Source organism: Coffea eugenioides, chromosome 2, assembly GCF_003713205.1.
Source record: "Coffea eugenioides isolate CCC68of chromosome 2, Ceug_1.0, whole genome shotgun sequence".
NCBI lineage: Eukaryota > Viridiplantae > Streptophyta > Magnoliopsida > Gentianales > Rubiaceae > Coffea > Coffea eugenioides.
The window spans coordinates 57,126,870-57,145,788 of record NC_040036.1 but is presented as its reverse complement, the minus strand read 5'-3'; the positions used below and the strand labels follow the sequence as shown (position 1 = coordinate 57,145,788).

The 18,919-nt window shown below is 35.8% G+C and overlaps 1 protein-coding gene across 1 annotated transcript; it reads right to left on the bottom strand.

Annotated features, from left to right (window-relative positions):
- Positions 1-29: 29 nt before the first annotated feature.
- On the bottom strand, positions 30-551 carry LOC113759929 (receptor-like protein EIX2). Its single transcript, XM_027302508.1, has one exon. It carries the CDS (start codon positions 549-551, stop codon positions 30-32), a length of 522 nt encoding a protein of 173 aa, XP_027158309.1.
- Positions 552-18,919: the final 18,368 nt, after the last annotated feature.

The following is an 18,919-nucleotide window of genomic DNA, read 5'->3' as shown; positions in this document are numbered from 1 at the left end:
TCTCCTTTGTTCACAATCTGTACGCCAGACTAGTCTAAGCTTTCTAGAGAAGAAAGCTTAGCTATCCACCACAGATCTTTTGCAGTCAATGTGAAGTCTGAGCCAAAACTCCAGCCTTGAGGTGCATCTCCAAGATGGAGGCACTTTAACCTTGAGAGGTTTCCTAGATCATCAGGAACCATTCCTTCAAAACCTGCGCTAGACAGGTCGAGATATCTCAAATTCCTTAAGGATCCCAAGAATGTTGGCATTGGAATGCCTGAGAAGTTGGTCATGCTAAGGTCCAAGTATTGCAAATGCTCCAACTTGAGTAAGGATGGATTGATCTCACCTCCCAAGCAGGTTGTGCTGTAACTGTTAGCGTAGATTACGTCGTTAAAGTACCTGGAAGGATCAAATGGAAATTGGTTATGGAGATCAAGCTTGACAACATGGCCACTTCTCTTGCTACGACCAATTCCTTCCCATAAACAACAGTCTTCTCCAAACCAGGATGACAAACGCTGTGATTCATCGATTACGCTTTCCCTGAACTTGAGAAGAGCTTTCATTCACTCTCAATGCAACTTGTGTTTGAGTAGATTTTTTGGGTATAACAAAGCTGAAATTGCATAATGAGAAGACAAAAATGAAAGAAAAATAAAGCTGCACCATGGAGATTTCCCATTGCTTTTCTTATGTTGGTAAACTAAATAAAGTGTTTATTAAAATATTGTTTTATGATGGTTTCATGTGGACTCTGGGGGCTAATATAGAATTGATACTACTTAATCTATACTGAGGTCTTATCATGCTTGACCTGTGCCTGTCCAGTGTCCACTACTTCAAGCTTTTGTGAATGACAATTGAATCCTGAATGAGCATGTATTCTAGGAGACTTTGACCGAGACTCCAACATGCCGTGCACTCTGCCTATCAATTCTGCCTATCAATTGTTGGGGAGAGTTGAAACTTTGATTCCTTGTGCTGTGAATTAAGGAAAATTGTAAAAGGGGCTTATCATCAGTTGCTTGATTAAGAAAGAGGTGTGCGTAATTTTTGAGTGTTTTTTTTAAAGAACTTTTTTATTGCAAGATAATTTCTCGTACAAATTGTTCATAGATTGAGTAGCAAATGTCGATTAAAAAAAGAAGAGAGAGAGAGAGAGCATAAATGTCCAGAAGTACATCCATTAGATAAATAACCCAGAATTACATCTATTTTTCTAATCATCTGACTGAATGATTTCATTCAATTTCTCACTTATTTCTCTTTCAATTTTGTGCATACTTGGTCCAGTACTCTAATCTTGACTAGTTCAAAATTTGACATTTTTGTTTTCTTTTCTTCTTAAGAAGCTCCAGCTCCAGCTTACTCTATTGAGCTTGACCTGTGGACATTGAACCGTAAAGGAAGGATTATATATGGAGATAATTATATTCATGTCAGTGTCAGTGACAATAGATGCTCCTTCGTGTACGATGGTTAAGACTCGGAAAATGAACAAGTTGGCTGACATTGAGAGTTGCAAGTAGCATTTGATGAATGTAGAAGCAAGGCGTTAAAATCTTTTATCCTCATGGTTCACAATTGGATAAATTACTAATAACCCTACTGTGTTTTCGCATTTCGCCACATAATGTCTTTAACATTTCAAAATATCTACATAACTCCTATATGATTTTACATGAAGTAGAAAATGAATTGATAAGTCTATTTGTAAACTTTGATAAGTTGAGCTCGGACTTTAGGCTGTCATGTCTTGATAATTCACCTAATTAACTTAAGCTTATCATATCCCAATTGATAATCCTAGCGGGTTTTGCTGTAATTGTTAGCATAGATTACTTCATAAAAATACCTAGCTATTGAAATTGGTTATTGAGATCAAGGTTGAAAATATTGTTGTTAGTCTTGCCACAACCAATTCCTTCCCACAAACAACAGTCTTCTCCAGATCAGGATGACAAATTATTAGATTTATCTACTATGCTTTCCTAAAACTTGAGAAGAGATTTTGCCTCACTCTTAATGCAGCTTATGTTTGAATAACTTCTTGTGGTACAACCAAATCGAATTTGCAGAATAAGAAGACAAATAAAAGAGAAGTAATGCTCTCAAAACATTTGTAGAGAAGGAATAAAAGCTTTATTTATTTAGGTACATTGGTTTTCATATACTTCGTTGTCAGCGCATGCACCTAACCTTGAAATTTTCTTTAAGGCTATGTGGCAAACTAATACTCCCTCCATGGCATAAAGATAGGCCTATTTCTTTTTCGCACAAATTAAGAAATTTAGTTAATGTAGTTATAACAATATTTTTTATTTGTACTTTCCTCAAATACCCCTTATTAATGTTAGATCATTCATTCAAAATAAGAGACACATATTACTATATCTTAGAAAAATGGTAAATCTAGTTATTAGTGATGTGTTTAATATTCCAAGTAGAATAATTAACTAATGGAGTAGTATATTTGCTAATAACTATGTATATTAAGGGTGCATTTGATAAAACTGAAATCTGAAATCTGAATCCATTAAGTTATTAAATTGTTAAGTATTAAATTTAATACATCTGAGTGTATATCATATTCAGTGATAAGTGAATAGTTTATTATTTATTTTTGGAAGTAAGTTTTGCCTAGGAAATTCATTGCCATTTAATTAATTCAGATGTTCAATTTTTAATTATCAAACACACCTGAACATGTTAAGATCTGAATTCATTAAATTTAAGTATTGAATTGAATTATGTTAGTTAAATTCAGACAGGATCTAAATATGGGTATGTTAGTAAAATAACAAACTAACTACTCTTTAGAAAAAGAAATGGACCTATATTTTGGGACAGATACAAAAGTGAATCTATTTTTATGGGACGGAGGGAGTACTAATTATAACTAAGCTCATAGTTATTTGATCAATCAATAGAAGTAATTTCTTTTTCCAATTGTCCACTCTTCATTTCTTACTCCCTTTTAGAAGCAGCAGTCATTCTTTAATAGTGGGAGAATAATTTAATTCACAAAAGTTCCTTCATTCAATTACTTCATCATCAAAATTCCAAGGGTTGATAGAGGTTGTTTGAATTCTCCCCAATTTTACTAGTTGATGACTAAGAAAATCAACCAATGAAGGCATAAGCAAAATGTAACACTCCAATCTAATTTGTCTCTTTGCATTTCATTTTGAATTTTTATCTTGATTACTCACAATCTAATTCAATTTCTAAATCATCAAAAATATTGCTTTGAAACCAAAAGAAGGTGTTTTAGGGCAATGGAGTCTATTATTTTGCACAAAAATAATAGAAAAAATAAAATAACTCAATTATCTTAACCAATAAAAATTTTCATTTATCAAAACCGTCAAAATCAAAAGAATTTATATGTGGTGATTCATTTACACTTCATCATTAATAGAAATAACACACAAAATAATACAAAGACTTCAATTTCAAAGAGCATACATCTTTTTAGTTTTACAAAACGATGCACCTAACTTAATATTGAGGAATTTCATTAAAATACTAACAATTCAACTCACATAACATGAAAAATAATAATGTAGAGCATGCAAATGATATTAGTGCAAACAATTAACTTTTGCTTATGTGAAAGCTTAGGTTATCCAACTCCAAAGAAAAATGAAAATTTGTTCATATATCTATTTACAAATCAAACTATTCTAATAGTATAATTATAATTTTTTGTCATGGCAAAAAAAGAGAAGTAATTAGAAGTATTAGTGTTGTACACCATTCACAATATTGATAATTTTGTCAATTTTTCCATATTTGGTTAAATCTTAACTTTTTTTTATTGTTGATTTCACTTGAAAGTGCATCACGAGTTTTACTTTTGGTTTAGAAGGAGACATATTTGTACTCTATACTAGTATACCAAAAGCGTACTGATTATAAATTCAAGGCTAGACAGACATTTGAAAACAAGCATATAATAAGTATCCGTACATGCAATTAAACCTAGTAACCTACTTGTATATATACTTTCAGTGTAAGAAAAATTGAAGGGTCCACACTGATGGTAGGATAATACAATTAATAAACTAATCACATATACTAGTATGTACAAGTCCGACTCAACAATCCAACAACTAAACCAACAAATAGTGACAGAGAAGAAACTAGTAAGACTGGAACAAAAGACCATGAACTCCTGGAACTTCTACAAAGTCCTCATTGGCAAAGATGACTGGAAGAAACAGCCCGCTTGATTGGCAGCCTTGACGATGAGGATAAGTGCCTCGATAATGTAGAGGTAACTATGGTATATCATGAATCTTAAAATTTTTTGAATAATATAGAACGTAAATATGATATATATCATGAATCTTAGAATTTTGGCCTAGGTCTTGCCTCCAGGCTCCACGCTAGTCCTGTGAGAAAATTGATTGGTAGTTTCTAAATCCTAATTAATTTGGTTCTCATCTGAAAGTTTTTTTTTCTCAGGACATCAGGAATTTAAGTTAAATGCATCCATCTTAGTCTTCTTTTAGAAACATTTGCTTGACTTTGTTGCCTTGTATTACCTAATCGGACTACCATCTCGGGAGACTTGGAGTCTACTTGGGATGTCGTTTATGGAGATTGAAGTTAATGAAACCAAAAATTTCATGACTCTTGAGTCAAGTCATGTTGGGTCTGTGCCAGCCCATTTGTGGGCCAGCCCATTTGTGCAAGAAAGCAGCGCTTGAGGGTTCCTCAAGCTTAAATACAAATAGCAGCCGCAAAATACTTTCGGTCGGTGTGCGAGAAAAAGAGCCAGCCGCCATTTTGAGAGACACGAAGAGAGAGAAATAGCTAGAGAGAGAGAAACTTCAAGGTATTGATTGGAGGGTGATTTGAAATCCGATTGAAACGAAATTTTACACATGCGATCCTCTCGTCAAACTCTACTCATCTACCAGTTCAGATTTCAGATTTCCTCTTCGTTTGGTAACACCTTTCCAAACTCACTTCTTTGACAGTTGTAGTTTTTAGGGGTGATTTTGTAGCAATTTGCTAGGTTGATATTGGTGCTATTATTGTCATTCGAATATTTCGGATAGACTTGTGTATTTTCATTATTGTGATAGTGGAGATTTTTTGACTGGACTAGGTCCCATGATTTTTTCCAATTTGGGTTTTTCACGTAAAAATCTTGGTGTCCTGTGCTTTTTATTTTTCTTGCATTTTATTATCACTGTTGGTATTATTACTTGGTGATTTGGTTTATTCTTATTTTAACTGGTACTTGGGGAAAGAGAAATTTATCCTGGGTTAACTCTGATATTGTGTGCCTGTACTGGTACTCCTTTCCCAACAAGTGGTATCAGAGCAGTCAGATTAGGCTGCTCATTTGAACTGGTTAAAAATAGATGATTCGGATAGTGGTTGCATGATAAAATTGAATGTCACTAATTATTCGATTTGGAAGGCTAGAATGGAAGACTACCTGTATTGTACAGATTTGTTTGAACCTGTTCTAGGGGATAAAGACAGAACAAGTGATATGAGTGATGAAAAATGGGCTGTTATGCACAGAAAAACTGTTGGTAATATTAGAAAATGGATTGGTCAAACTATTTTTCAACATTTTGCTAATGACACCAGATGTTGGCTTGTCAAACCAGCAAAAATAAAAGTTCCTACCCTAAAATATGAATTCGAGCATAGCAGTGAGTAGGGTCGTATCCACAGGGACTGGGTGATTTATTTCTTTGTGAAAAATGGGGGATTAAGAGAAATTAACCAAATAGCTCACTTGAATAAAATAAAGACGGTATCACAAAATTAAATAAAACTAAACCAAAAATAGGCAACACTCTAGTCGAAGGTCTAATTTTCACTTTGGTTCATTTAACTGATCATCGATGCAAAGGTGAAATCACTTATTCATAAATAAACTGGTTATGGTTGTCAACACGCTCTGACAACCTGCCGCTCCTTACTGTTTCGATAACCACAACACGCTCTGTGGCTATTTCTCTTGCCAATTAAGCAACCCTAAACAAGCTCTTAGGATTTAACCTATTGATAGCATTAATAATTAGAGAAGCTACCAATTCTAACCAACAAACACACACGCTCGGTTCATTTAAGCTAGATTATATATTTCCGTGACATAGATTCGAAAGTCTCTTTTACAATCAAATTATATCACGCGCCACAGATACTAAAACCATCAAACAATTACGGATTTGATATTTTAGATGGCAATAGACTATTTCAACCATTAAATATTGATCAGGTATTTAACTGTAGAAAATAATCATAATCATGAATGAGCAGAGAATATATAAATACTCATGAATAAATAAAGCAAACAAATTAAATTAGATCTCACAGTGTTGTCGAACCAAAGTTTCAATTATCCTTCAACTAGAAAAGGAATTAGCCGCTCCTCCTGGTGGATTTGCGGCCACCAAAATACTAGGATTTATTGTCTTTGAAGAAAAAAAGAGGAAAAAGAATGAGAGATAGATGAAGAATCCGCGATCTCCCCCTGGCCGAAGGCTTCCCTCCTTCTTATACTCCTACGAGACTAATTTTATCACCATGAACCAAGGAAATTGTCTCCTAAAAGGAAAAGACTTCCTTTTCTAGTCTTATTCTTACTTAAACTAATAAAGTAATAAAAGTTCAATAGACTAATTACTTTCCAAATGGAATGCATCGCTTTACAATTGATCAGAACTTCCAATTTGTGGCAAATGTAGAATCAAGGACACGACAATTGCAATTCCGTGGATTCCGTCCTTCACTTGGTCATCTCGCGTGCCCACGTCTTATGGAGTGCAGTCTTCTGAAATTCAGCTTTAATGCCCTTTTTACTCCATTCTCATTAACAATTCCTAAAAACAACACCGAAGTTCAAATATGAGTGAAACTTATCGATTAACGCCATATTTTAGCAAAATAAAGGGGAAAATATTCACCAATTATATGCACAATTAGCCACTTAACAAATTCCCCCACACCTAAACAATGCTTGCCCTCAAGCATTCACTACTCAAAAATTACATTCAAGATGGCAAATATTTCATAGCACAGTGCATACTAACACAAGTATTATGTCTCCTCAACAATTTTATCAAAATCAGAATGTACAAGATTCAACAGTTCTCACATGGGTAATAATGTATACACTCTGCACTCAAGTGTTTAAAGGGATATTTAACACTCAAATCAGCACCATGAAATGACATTACCATAAGCTTGCTAATATATCATATTTCCACCACTTAAAATGAATTCAATGCAAAAATCAAAGGGTCTTTATAAGGGTTGTAACGAGGTTTGGGTTAAGGGTTGGATAAAAGGGAAAATTTTAGGTATAAATATATCAAAGGAAATACCAATAATACTCTGCATGAAGTCAAACTCCTTTGTTATTCACCTGTATAGCTGGCTTCCAGGTGTGTCAATAACTTCACTAAACTTGGCAAGTGCAAACGCAATTTGGGCATTATCCCAACTACCACAAAACAACACAAGTGCACTTCACAACAAATTTTTTTTCTTTTTCTTCTTTCGATTTTTCTCTTTTTTTTCAATATTTTTTTTTGTGTTTTTTTTTTCATTTCTCTCTTTTTTTTTTAAAATGCACAACATAAATACCACACTTGCCAACCATAAACGTACTTTTGGAACATACTTCAAATTTTCATGCAAGAATATTAAGGTATTCTTTTGACACACGGTTCAAATGAGAAGGTTCGAACAACAAAGGGTTAAGGTAACAAATTTGGCTATTAAACAAAGAAAAGGATTGAGACTCAAACAGGACTAACTATGGGTAAACATAATTAGGGAAGGAATTTAGAAAGTCAAAAGGGTTAAACCTAATTGCCCTTGTCATTTTAATACATCAAATTCAAGCATGGTCTCAACATGTATAACGAAACAAGTTCTAGAAAGTCAAATCATGTGTGATATCACTCAACAAAAGAAAATAGAGCAAAATATACTAAATTGCTCATAAAGCCCAAAAGCTCACAAAATAGTTGAAATTATGTCAAATCTAGTACATCCATCATTCAAATCAATTGCGAGAAAATAACATACTTATGCTAATAACATTGCCCTACTCATATTTGCATTTCAACTGCATTTTCATTCTACCCAAACTGCATTTTAGTTGTCTCAAAATTACAAATATAGGAATGGTCAAAAATTTTGCTACCACAGGAAATACCCCTCCCCCACACCTAAACATGACATTGTCCGTAATGTAAGATATTAAGAGCAAAAGAAAGGCAGAGGGACGTCCCTGAACATGAAGATCAAGAATGCGGGGCAAAGGGCGGTGAGAAGCCCACAGAAACGAAGTAAGCCGCTATGTTTTCCGCCAGCCGCGAACTTTGAAGCTTGATGTTGGCAGTTCGACTGTCTAGATGTTGTATCCGCGCGTGCTAACTCTGGAACTGAACATCCCATTTCGATGGTGGACATGACGTGGATATAGAATGACCTGCGTCATCTGCAGACGAGGTAGCAGTAGGGCCAGCAACAAGAGGCAGAGTGATAATAGCCGGTGACCGAAGCCGTAGCTCCCCCGGAGATGCAAACTGGTACTGGTCCTGAACACGATGAATAACTCCCATTCGCTCCAAACAGGCCAAATCCAACGGATCCGTTGGGCGAGCAGCATGCACTTCGAAGTCTTCCCCAAATGAGTCACACATCCGATGAGCCGTTTCTTGTTGGAACTCAGTAGAACTTCAGGCGAGCAGTCCCACGAAGGTGCGTTTGCCGATGATGGAGCAGCAGAGACCAAAGGTAGAAGATGCCACTTGGAGGCTCGGTCAAGGCTGTGGGAAAAGGAAAGGAAAAGGAACAAGTTAGGGTACTTGAAGCAAATAGAAGAGGAAAGATAGTAGCCCTTGCTAATAAGAGAGACGGGCCCAAACCGAATTGGGGATGATGCTTTTTTTTTTAATCAATTAAATCAAACTCAAGACGATGCTACAAGGCATGGTCACGCTTTATAACAAAAGCTCTTCTGCCCATCTGACTTGAAAGTCAACAGTGCACTCCGGACATAGAGCGTGGGCACATTTTATAACAGAAGGTGTTGAAGATCAACGGTTTGCATTTAGCATAAAGCGTGGGCACGTCTTATAATCAAAAGTCTTATGCTTAAGGAATTTTTCACCCAATCAAAGCAAAAACTTCATGAGCGCGTCCACGGCCTGCAACAAAAAGCCTTTTGTCAAAACGAAATGAAATAAACTTAACTTTCACATAACATCATGAAATAAAAAATGCAAAATGACTAAAAATTGAAACTATTGGGTTGCCTCCCAAGTAGCGCCTTTCTTTAACGTCTTTGGCTAGACGGTACCAATGCTCAATCAAGGGGGATAAAATCTTTTAGCTCGTTTCATTACTTCTTCCTCGTGCTAATAATTCTTAAGCAAAACGAGCTAGTTTGTTTATCGGTTCAAGATGTTTGATCCTTGCAACTCCTATCTTATCCAAGCCATCCACCTCAAAAACTTTTAAATCCTCACACTTAGGAGGTAATTTCTGTAGCAGTACAGCTGAAGCATTTTCCTCCATACAAATTTTCTCATTGCAATTCAGCTTCTCAACTTTGTGAAACATTTTCAGAATTTCTCACTCCTTCTCTTCTTCATTGGATCTTGCAAATTGATTAGGGAATGAATGATGTATCACCACAGTTGGGGGTTGTTCATTAGACTCTTTCGTTGAAGAAGTTTGAGGTTGGGATCTCATTCCTTCTTTCTCAATTTCCTCTTCGACTGCATGCTTGAATCCTACTTTTTGAAACTCTTGCAGTCCTTCATCACTTCTCAGGGTAATTGCACTCATATTTTGTTTGGAACTGTCAATGGTCTGCAAGTGCAATTCTTCTAAAAATTGAGACTCCAATCGGCTCATTGCAGAGGCTAGTTGACTCAATTGATTTTCCAGGTTTCGAATCCTCATTCTTGTCTTTTGTTGAAATTGTTGTATATTAGTAGCTAGTGATTTAACAATTTCTTCAAGAGATATACCTGACTCAAAAGTTGGTTGTTGCTGTTGATATTGCTGTTGAAAATTTGGCGGCCTCGCTGCATAACTGAAGCTAAGGTTATCCCTCCATTCTTGAGTGTACATGTTGGAACATGAATCATACCTTATTTGAGACGGATTTGGAAATCCTCCGCCAGCATAAACTTGGGCATTCAAACCATCTTGTAATTTGGGACACATGGTACTTGGATGATTTGAGGTATAACATATTCCACAAGTTTTTCTTTGTTGTACTTGCCCTTCAACCAACTTTTCTACAAGAAATGTTAGAAAATGTAAACATTGATCAATAGAAGAGATACCCACATTATTAACCCTCCTGTGAATGAAATCCTATCTATCACCAAATTGTTGAGTATAGTTAGCCATAAACTAACTCCAGAATGAGGGGAAAATAAAAATAAAAATAATTCAAAGAAAATAAATCAGTAAGGCACCAGTCCCCAGCAACGGCGCCAAAATTTGTTGGCTTGTCAAACCAGCAAAAATAAAAGTTCCTACTATAAAATATGAATTCGAGCATAGCAGTGAGTAGGGTCGTATCCACAGGGATTGGGTGATTTATTTCTTTGTGAAAAATGGGGGATTAAGAGAAATTAACCAAATAGCTCACTTGAATAAAATAAAGACGGTATCACAAAATTAAATAAAACTAAACCAAAAATAGGCAACGCTCTAGTCGAAGGTCTAATTTTCACTTTGGTTCATTTAACTGATCATCGCTGCAAAGGTGAAATCACTTATTCATAAATAAACTGGTTATGGTTGTCAACACGCTCTGACAACCTGCCTCTCCTTACTGTTTCGATAACCACAACACGCTCTGTGGCTATTTCTCTTGCCAATTAAGCAACCCTAAACAAGCTCTTAGGATTTAACCTATTGACAGCATTAATAATTAGAGAAGCTACCAATTCTAACCAACAAACACACACGCTCGGTTCATTTAAGCTAGATTATATATTCCCGTGACATAGATTTGAAAGTCTCTTTTACAATCAAATTATATCACGCGCCACAGATACTAAAACCATCAAACAATTACGGATTTGATATTTTAGATAGCAATAGACTATTTCAACCATTAAATATTGATCAGGTATTTAACTGTAGAAAATAATCATAATCATGAATGAGCAGAGAATATATAAATACTCATGAATAAATAAAGCAAACAAATTAAATTAGATCTCATAGTGTTGTCGAACCAAAGCTTCAATTATCCTTCAACTAGAAAAGGAATTAGCCGCTCCTCCTGGTGGATTTGCGGCCACCAAAATACTAGGGTTTATTGTCTTTGAAGAGAAAAAGAGGAAAAAGAATGAGAGATAGATGAAGAATCCGCGATCTCCCCCTAGCCGAAGGCTTCCCTCCTTCTTATACTCCTACGAGACTAATTTAATCACCATGAACCAAGGAAATTGTCTCCTAAAAGGAAAAGACTTCTTTTTTTAGTCTTATTCCTACTTAAACTAATAAAGTAATAAAAGTTCAATAGACTAATTACTTTCCAAATGGAATGCATCACTCTACAATTGATCAGAACTTCCAATTTGTGGCAAATGTAGAATCAAGGACACGACAATTGCAATTTCGTGGATTCCGTCCTTCTCTTGGTCATCTCGCGTGCCCACGTCTTATAGAGTGCAGTCTTCTGAAATTCAGCTTTAATGCCCTTTTTACTCCATTCTCATCAACAATTCCTAAAAACAACACCGAAGTTCAAATATGAGTGAAACTTATCGATTAACGCCATATTTTAGCAAAATAAAGGGAAAAATATTCTCCAATTATATGCACAATTAGCCACTTAACACCAGAGCTGAGGTATTATGGAAAAAGCTTGAAAGTATGTATGAACGGAAGACCGGTTTGAACAAGGCTAGTTGTCTGAAGCAGATTACTCGGATGAGATATAAAGATGGGGAAGATATAACTGAACACTTGAGTAATTTTCGGGGATTGATAAACCAGGCAACTACGTTAAATTTCAAATTGGATGATGAAGTGCAAGGTTTTTTATTTTTCAGTTCACTACCGGATAGTTGGGAAACTATGGTGGTCTCCGTCAGCAATTCAGATCCGAATGGTGTGTTGACCATGGCCATTGCAAAAGAGGCCGTGATGAATGAAGAGTTTAGGAGGAAGGAACAAGGAATTGTCTATGAGTCCCAAGCCCTGGTGACAGAGAAGAAAGAAAGAAGAGGGAGAAGTAAAAGTAGAGGACCCCACAATAGGAATGACAAATCCAGAGGCAGGTCTGAGTCGCGGAAAAATGTTGCATGCTATTATTGTAAAAAGAATGGACATTATATGAAGGAGTGCAAAATTCTAAAACGGGAACAAACTGAGAAAAAGGGTAAGGCGAAGGAAAAAGATGATGAAGAGACTACAGCAGTTGTGGTAGCTCGTGATGATATGTTTGTGTTCTGTGATGATGGTCAGATGAATATTATTCATTATGACAGTGACTAGGTAGTTGATTCAGGTACATCCTATCATGTTACTCCTCACAGGCATTTCTTCTCAACCTACACCGAAGGAGATTTCGGATATGTTAGGATGTGAAATGAGGTCTCATACAAAGTTGTTGGCATGGGAGACATATATTTGGACATAGATACCGGGTGCCAGCTGATATTGAGAAATATTCGACATGTTCTTGATATTCGACTTAACTTTATTTCTACAGGAAAACTTGACGATGAGGGCTACTATAGCTCGCAAGGTGGAGGCAAATGAAAACTCAGCAAAGGAAATCTCGTTGTTGCCAGAGGAAAGAAGCATAGTACCCTCTACGTGATGCAAGCTAAGTTGAGGAAGGGAGAAGTGAATGCAGTTCGTGATAGCTCAATTGACCTTTGGCATAGGCGACTTGGACACATGGGTGAAAAGAGGATTCAGACACTTGTTCGCAAACAACTCCTACCTGAAGTTAGAGGTAATGTACTTAAATCCTGTGTTGACTGCATTTATGGAAAACAACACAGAGTTGCATTCAAAAATTTTCTTCCATCTAGAAAATTGAATCCGTTAGAATTGGTGCAAACTGATGTTTGCTATATGAAAGATAAATGTCTTGGTGGTGCTATTTATTTTGTAACTTTTATTGATGACTTTGCTAGAAAGGTTTGGTGTTTTGCTTTGAAATTCAAAGATCAGGTTTTGGATGTGTTTAAAGATTTTCATAGCAAAGTTAAAAGAGAGACTGGCAAGCAGTTAAAGTGTATTCGTGCTGATAATGGTGGTGAGTACAGAGGACCATTTGAGATCTATTGCAAGTCCCATGGAATCAGATTGGAGAAAACTGTACCAAAAACTCCTCGAGAGAATGGAGTTGCAGAGAGGATGAACAGATCCATCACTGAGCGGGTCAGATGTATGCTCTCTAATGCTAAATTGCCAAAACCCTTTTGGGGTGAGGCAATGAGGACTGCAGTTGATTTGATAAATCTTTCTCCATCAGTTCCTCTAGATGGTGATATTCCAGAGAGGGTATGGACGGGAAAAAATGTGTCATTTAAGCATTTGAGAGTTTTTGGTTGTCGGGCATTTGTTCATATTCCCAAGGATGAGAGGTCAAAACTTGATGTAAAATCAAATCAATGCATTTTCTTGGGTTATGGACATGAAAATTTTGATTATAGATTGTATGATCCTATCGAGAAGAAGGTGATTAGGAGTAGAGATGTTGTATTCTTTGAAGATCAAACCATTGAAGACATTGATAAAGGTGATAATTCAAAATTTTCAGATGACATTTCTGCTAGTTCAAATTCAGATCCAAATCCAATTGCAGTACCTATTGATTTTAATCAAGGGGGAGCTGAGACAAAGCAGAGAGAGGATGTTAATGATGGTGATAATCCTACTGTTGATGAACCTGAGCATGAGGCACCACCTAATCTACCACCGCCACCACAAGAAGAGCTTAGAAAATCTACCAGAGAGAGGAAACCTTCTAGCAGATATAATCCTCACGAATATGTGTTGTTAATAGATGGAGGAGAGCCTGAGTCATACTGTAAGGCTTTAGAGCATGAGAACAAAGAAAATTGGTTGTGCGCCATGCAAGAGGAAATGGTGTCCCTGCATGAGAATCATACTTATGATTTAATGAAACTACCTATGGGTAAGAGAGTTCTGAAGAACAAATGGGTTTACAGATTGAAAACTCAGGAGCACACCTCACAACTAAAGTATAACGCAAGATTGGTGTAGACACCAAATTTTTGTCAAAATTTTCATGTTTTCTTGAATTTTTTCTATTTAGTAATTTATTTATTTTCTTGCATTTTAATGTGCATTTTTCTTATTTTTGCAAGTTTGTTTAGAAAAAAAAAATAATAAAAACAACAAAAATAAAAACAAAAACAAAAAAAGAAAAAAAAATCATAATCATTTTGTTTCACCAAAATCACTATTAACCCATTTCACACTCAATGGCCATGGACTTGTCTTTTCATTAGTTGAAATCATCATTTTGGCCCAACTGAACACTCCAAGTCAATACCTCTCTCGGCTCTCCCCCAGAGGAGACAGAGGACAAGCCACAACAAGAAAAAAAAACTCTCTCGGTTCTCCCTCTCGGCTCCTTCTCTTTCTTTTCTCTCAATTCATAAGACACAAAACAAAAAAGCTCCATTCGGCTCCCTTCCTTCTCCCAATATACACACACAGAATCAAACACAAGAAGGCAAGCAATCGAACGTGAGGAGATTGGAATTTCATCAAAATTTTAACTAAGGTCATAAGAGGTATTAACACTTCCATTGAACTATTTCCCATTTTTTCTCTTTATCATGTTGAATTCATGTATTATTGGTTGTTCCTGCTGTTTTCTTGTTGTTGCTGCTGGTGTTTGTTGAAATTTTGGAGTAATTCACGAATGACATTAAGGGAAAAGAAATGGGCCTGTGAATGCATGTTAAATGTTTGATGAAATGCCAAAAATGGAAAATGAATCAAATTAGTGAACTTTGTGCATAATTTTGTTAAGATTAGATGACTCCTAGCTAGCAAGGTTCAAAAAGGTTGCATTATCTAAAAATTTTTGGAGTTTTGAGCCTTCAAAGCATTAGAATAATTTTCTTCATTTTTGGGGCTGTTTTGACTTAATGCATCATTTTGTTGTTTTTATTTGTCAAACTAAGATTATAGTTGTAATGTAGAAGATATAAGGAGTGTTTTAGCATAAATTTTATGATTTTTGGTGAAGATTTGAGTGTTTAAAAATATAAAAACTGGACTGATTTCTTGGCTTTTTGGCCACTTTAGGGTCAATTTTTGTTAAAACTAAATCCGGAAATGAAATCTACGCGAAAAATCGAGTGGGGAAGTAGATTTTGGTAATTTTTCACGATCGGAGATGCCGCCGGCGACCGGCGGCGGCGGCGGCGGCGGCCCGGTGGCGGAGGCAACCATGGCCGCCAGCAGGGAGAAGCTTCAGCTTCTCGGTGGAAGAAGAAGAAAAAAAGAAGAAGAAGAAAAGAAAGGAAAGAAAAGAAGGAAAAAAAAAATGATTTGGGCTAATGTTTTATTTCGGTTGGGCCAAGAGTTAGTTTTGGTTGGGTTTTGAAAATGGGTTTTGGTTTATTTCTTTTGGGTTTCGGTTGGGCTTGAGGGATAAAAAGACGGGCTGGCCTGCTCGTTTCTTTTGGGTTTCGGCTGGGCTTAGGTAGCATCCGATCCAAATATATAAAAATGATGGCCGGATGGCCTTTTTCTACCAAATCAGAAACCAAAATTTGCACTTTAGCCTCTGATCTTTGGAGCAGTTTCACTTCGGTCCAGAACATTTTAAATTTGTTTCACTTAGGTCCTTAAATTAATTTCACTTTGGTCCTCGAATTTTATCTTTCATTTAATTTTGACCCCTGAACTTTGGAAAAATATAATTTCTATCCCCAAAAGTTTCCAATTTTTGCAATTCAGTCCTTGGTGAATTTTGACTCTCGTTATTATGATTGGTTCTTTTCTTTAATAGCTAATTATGTTACTTTTGAGTATGTTTAACTTGTAATTTTTAGATATTCTTAAATTTATTTACGTTTGACATATTAAGGTGAATTTTCATTATTAATATTACTTTTTCAATTAAATTGGTGCCATGATTCTTTTGTTCATTTTGAGTATAAATAGGGCAATTTGACTCCGTTTAGTCACCATTTCAAAAGGGAGGTACCCCATTATTATTATTTCAATGTCAATTACGTGCTCTTATGTGCTCCTACGTGTTCCTATGTGTTTATATATTTTCATATGTTTTGTTTATTTGATTTAAATGTTCATTCGAATTTTCTTATATTTGTTTAGTTAATTCTTATAATTATTCAAGAGGCATTTAATTACCTCATAAATGTAATAGATAGGATAATTAGATTTGTTTTTATTATATTTTTCCTTTTTAGATTGTAGTTAGGTCCCCTGTTGTAATAGATAGGGTAGATAAGATTTTCTTTATTTTTCCGTTTTAGATTGTAGTTAGGCTCTCCGATATAATAGGTAGGTTGTGTGCTTATGTGGCTTATGTGTTATATGTTTTACCCGCTTTTCTTAAGATTTTTGCATTTAGATATTATGCTTATGTGTTATGTGCTACGTGCTCTTACATGTTTATTTGTTTTAATTTATACCTTATTTGTTTTACTATGAATTGTTAATGCATGACGTCACCACACTAGTCCAACACTAGTTGTGACTTTTCCCTCCGCTTACTTGCTAGTCCAACGCTAGTAAGAATTTTTAGAAATGGGCTAGTCTAACGCTAGACCCTTAGATCGTTCATGCGTTAGACTCATTTTTGTGTGATATTCATTACATTTTCACGCATATTTTCATTTTTAGGATCTTTTCTCATTTGTATGATATTTCCTATTATATTATCCCCTATCATCTATATGTGTTAATCATATCACTTAGAATTGCATTTCATTTAAGAAATTGTATGATAAGTAGGTTCATTTGCTTGTTCATATTAGGGGAATTATTTTTCAAACATGGAAAATGGGTGATTATAACTTTTTAGTTTAAATACCCCATTAATCCCTATATAAGAAAATTATGTCACGAGTTTTTGCCTCCCGTACCCTTTATGTTGCATTCATTTTTTCTTTGATCACTTATATCTATGTATATAATTTAATTTCTTTTCTTTACTTTTCTTTTTCATCATTTGCATACTCGTGACCCTTTTAAGGAAGTATTTTTGGCCTTCGCAATTAATGCGATTGATTCAATTAAACCCTTGAATGAACATTTTATCCCTTTCGATATTTTTATAAATTTAGGTTTGCATCCATGTAGGAAACATCCAAACATGATAAAATTAAGGGTTAGATTAGGAAAATTTTGACTAAACCTCCCAACTAGCTTAGACTAGGTTGAAAGGGTGCCTTAGGTTTAAGATAATTGAACCTTTGCCTTCCCTTTCTCCAACCGTGACTCCCGAACTCGTTTTCTCTGTTTTCAAAGATCTGGAGTTGTCGAAAAGGGTTTTATTTTTATTTTATTTAAAAACACTTTTTTGGGTGACTTGGTACACCCAAACTCGATACCAAGTGGCGACTCCTATTTTTCTTTAAAACCCTTTTAGACTAAATTTTGGACCCAAATTGTCGCATTTTTTTAAGTCACATTCTAGGTCCTTTTTCACTTGTTTTAAAATAAAATCACATCCCTTGTAAACACATCTTTTATAAAACTCATTATATTTCCATCGCGAAAAATGGAGCGCGACAACTTGGCGACTCCACTGGGGACGCTAGAGAGTCCAAGCATTTGGTTTAGTTGCCTTTTCTTTTTTTCAATCATTTTTTTTATCATATTTGGATGTTTTAGGTTGCATTTTTTTCCTTTTTAGGATGTTTTGCATTTCACCCTCGTATTCGTTCATCGTTCATCGTGTATGTGATGAATGATTTATTTATTTACTTTTGTTTATTTACTTATTTGTATCGCGCTTTGCATTTGGGGTGGGGAATATTACCTTAGAGCCTCGCATTGGTTCTCGATCCCTCCCCTCCAAATCGAGCACTAGCATACGTGCATACGTTTTATTTTTTATCCCTCATTTATTTTTCTTTTAGTGGCTTGTCACGCCACTCTTCCCTATTAGGATTAGGTGACCCACTTGGACGTGTGATCGCGACATGACATGTGCGTAGCATGATCCGAGGGGTCATTCAATCTTCCATTTTAAGTTTTGGGTTGATAGCCTTCAGCTTTTAGTCGAAGATTGAGGATTTTTGATAGATTCACTCAGACATGTGGCCGTGACACGACGTGTGCGTAGCAGTGTCTGGGGAATCGCTCGAGCCACCGACGAAGAATCTTGGGATTGATGACCTTTGGTTTCCAAGTCTGAAGGTTCGGGGACCTAAAATCTATCGAGTCTAGATGCATTAGTGAGCCAATACCTCGTGCATCCATGATAGTTTACCTAGGATAGAGTTTGCCTTACCCTATTAGGGACACTATTCACAAGGGGAGGGATCCAACCCCTCTTTTCCTTTTATTGCTTTATCTCTTTGTATTGCTTTGCCACAATATGTTATGTGTATTTATCTGATTGTACTAACTTTTCTTGGGTTTTGTCTCCATTGCATTCATAAGCCCTAGAAAGTAAGAGTCCTGGCATGGTACTCTCTAGGGGCCTACCATATTTGACGTGACACGTTTAAATTCAATACTTCGCATTTACAGCTTGAATACATTTCATTTTAGGCTCACCCCGGCATACAAAGGGGGGTTCCTTTAGGTCAAGTTTCATTTGTGTACTGCATATTTAGTCGCTTTGATAAATTGGCATCATGCATGAGCCATAGAAGGAATGCCATTTAGGGAATCCTGTGTTAGGAATAAGCCACCTTGTGTCTCGGATATATAATCCAAT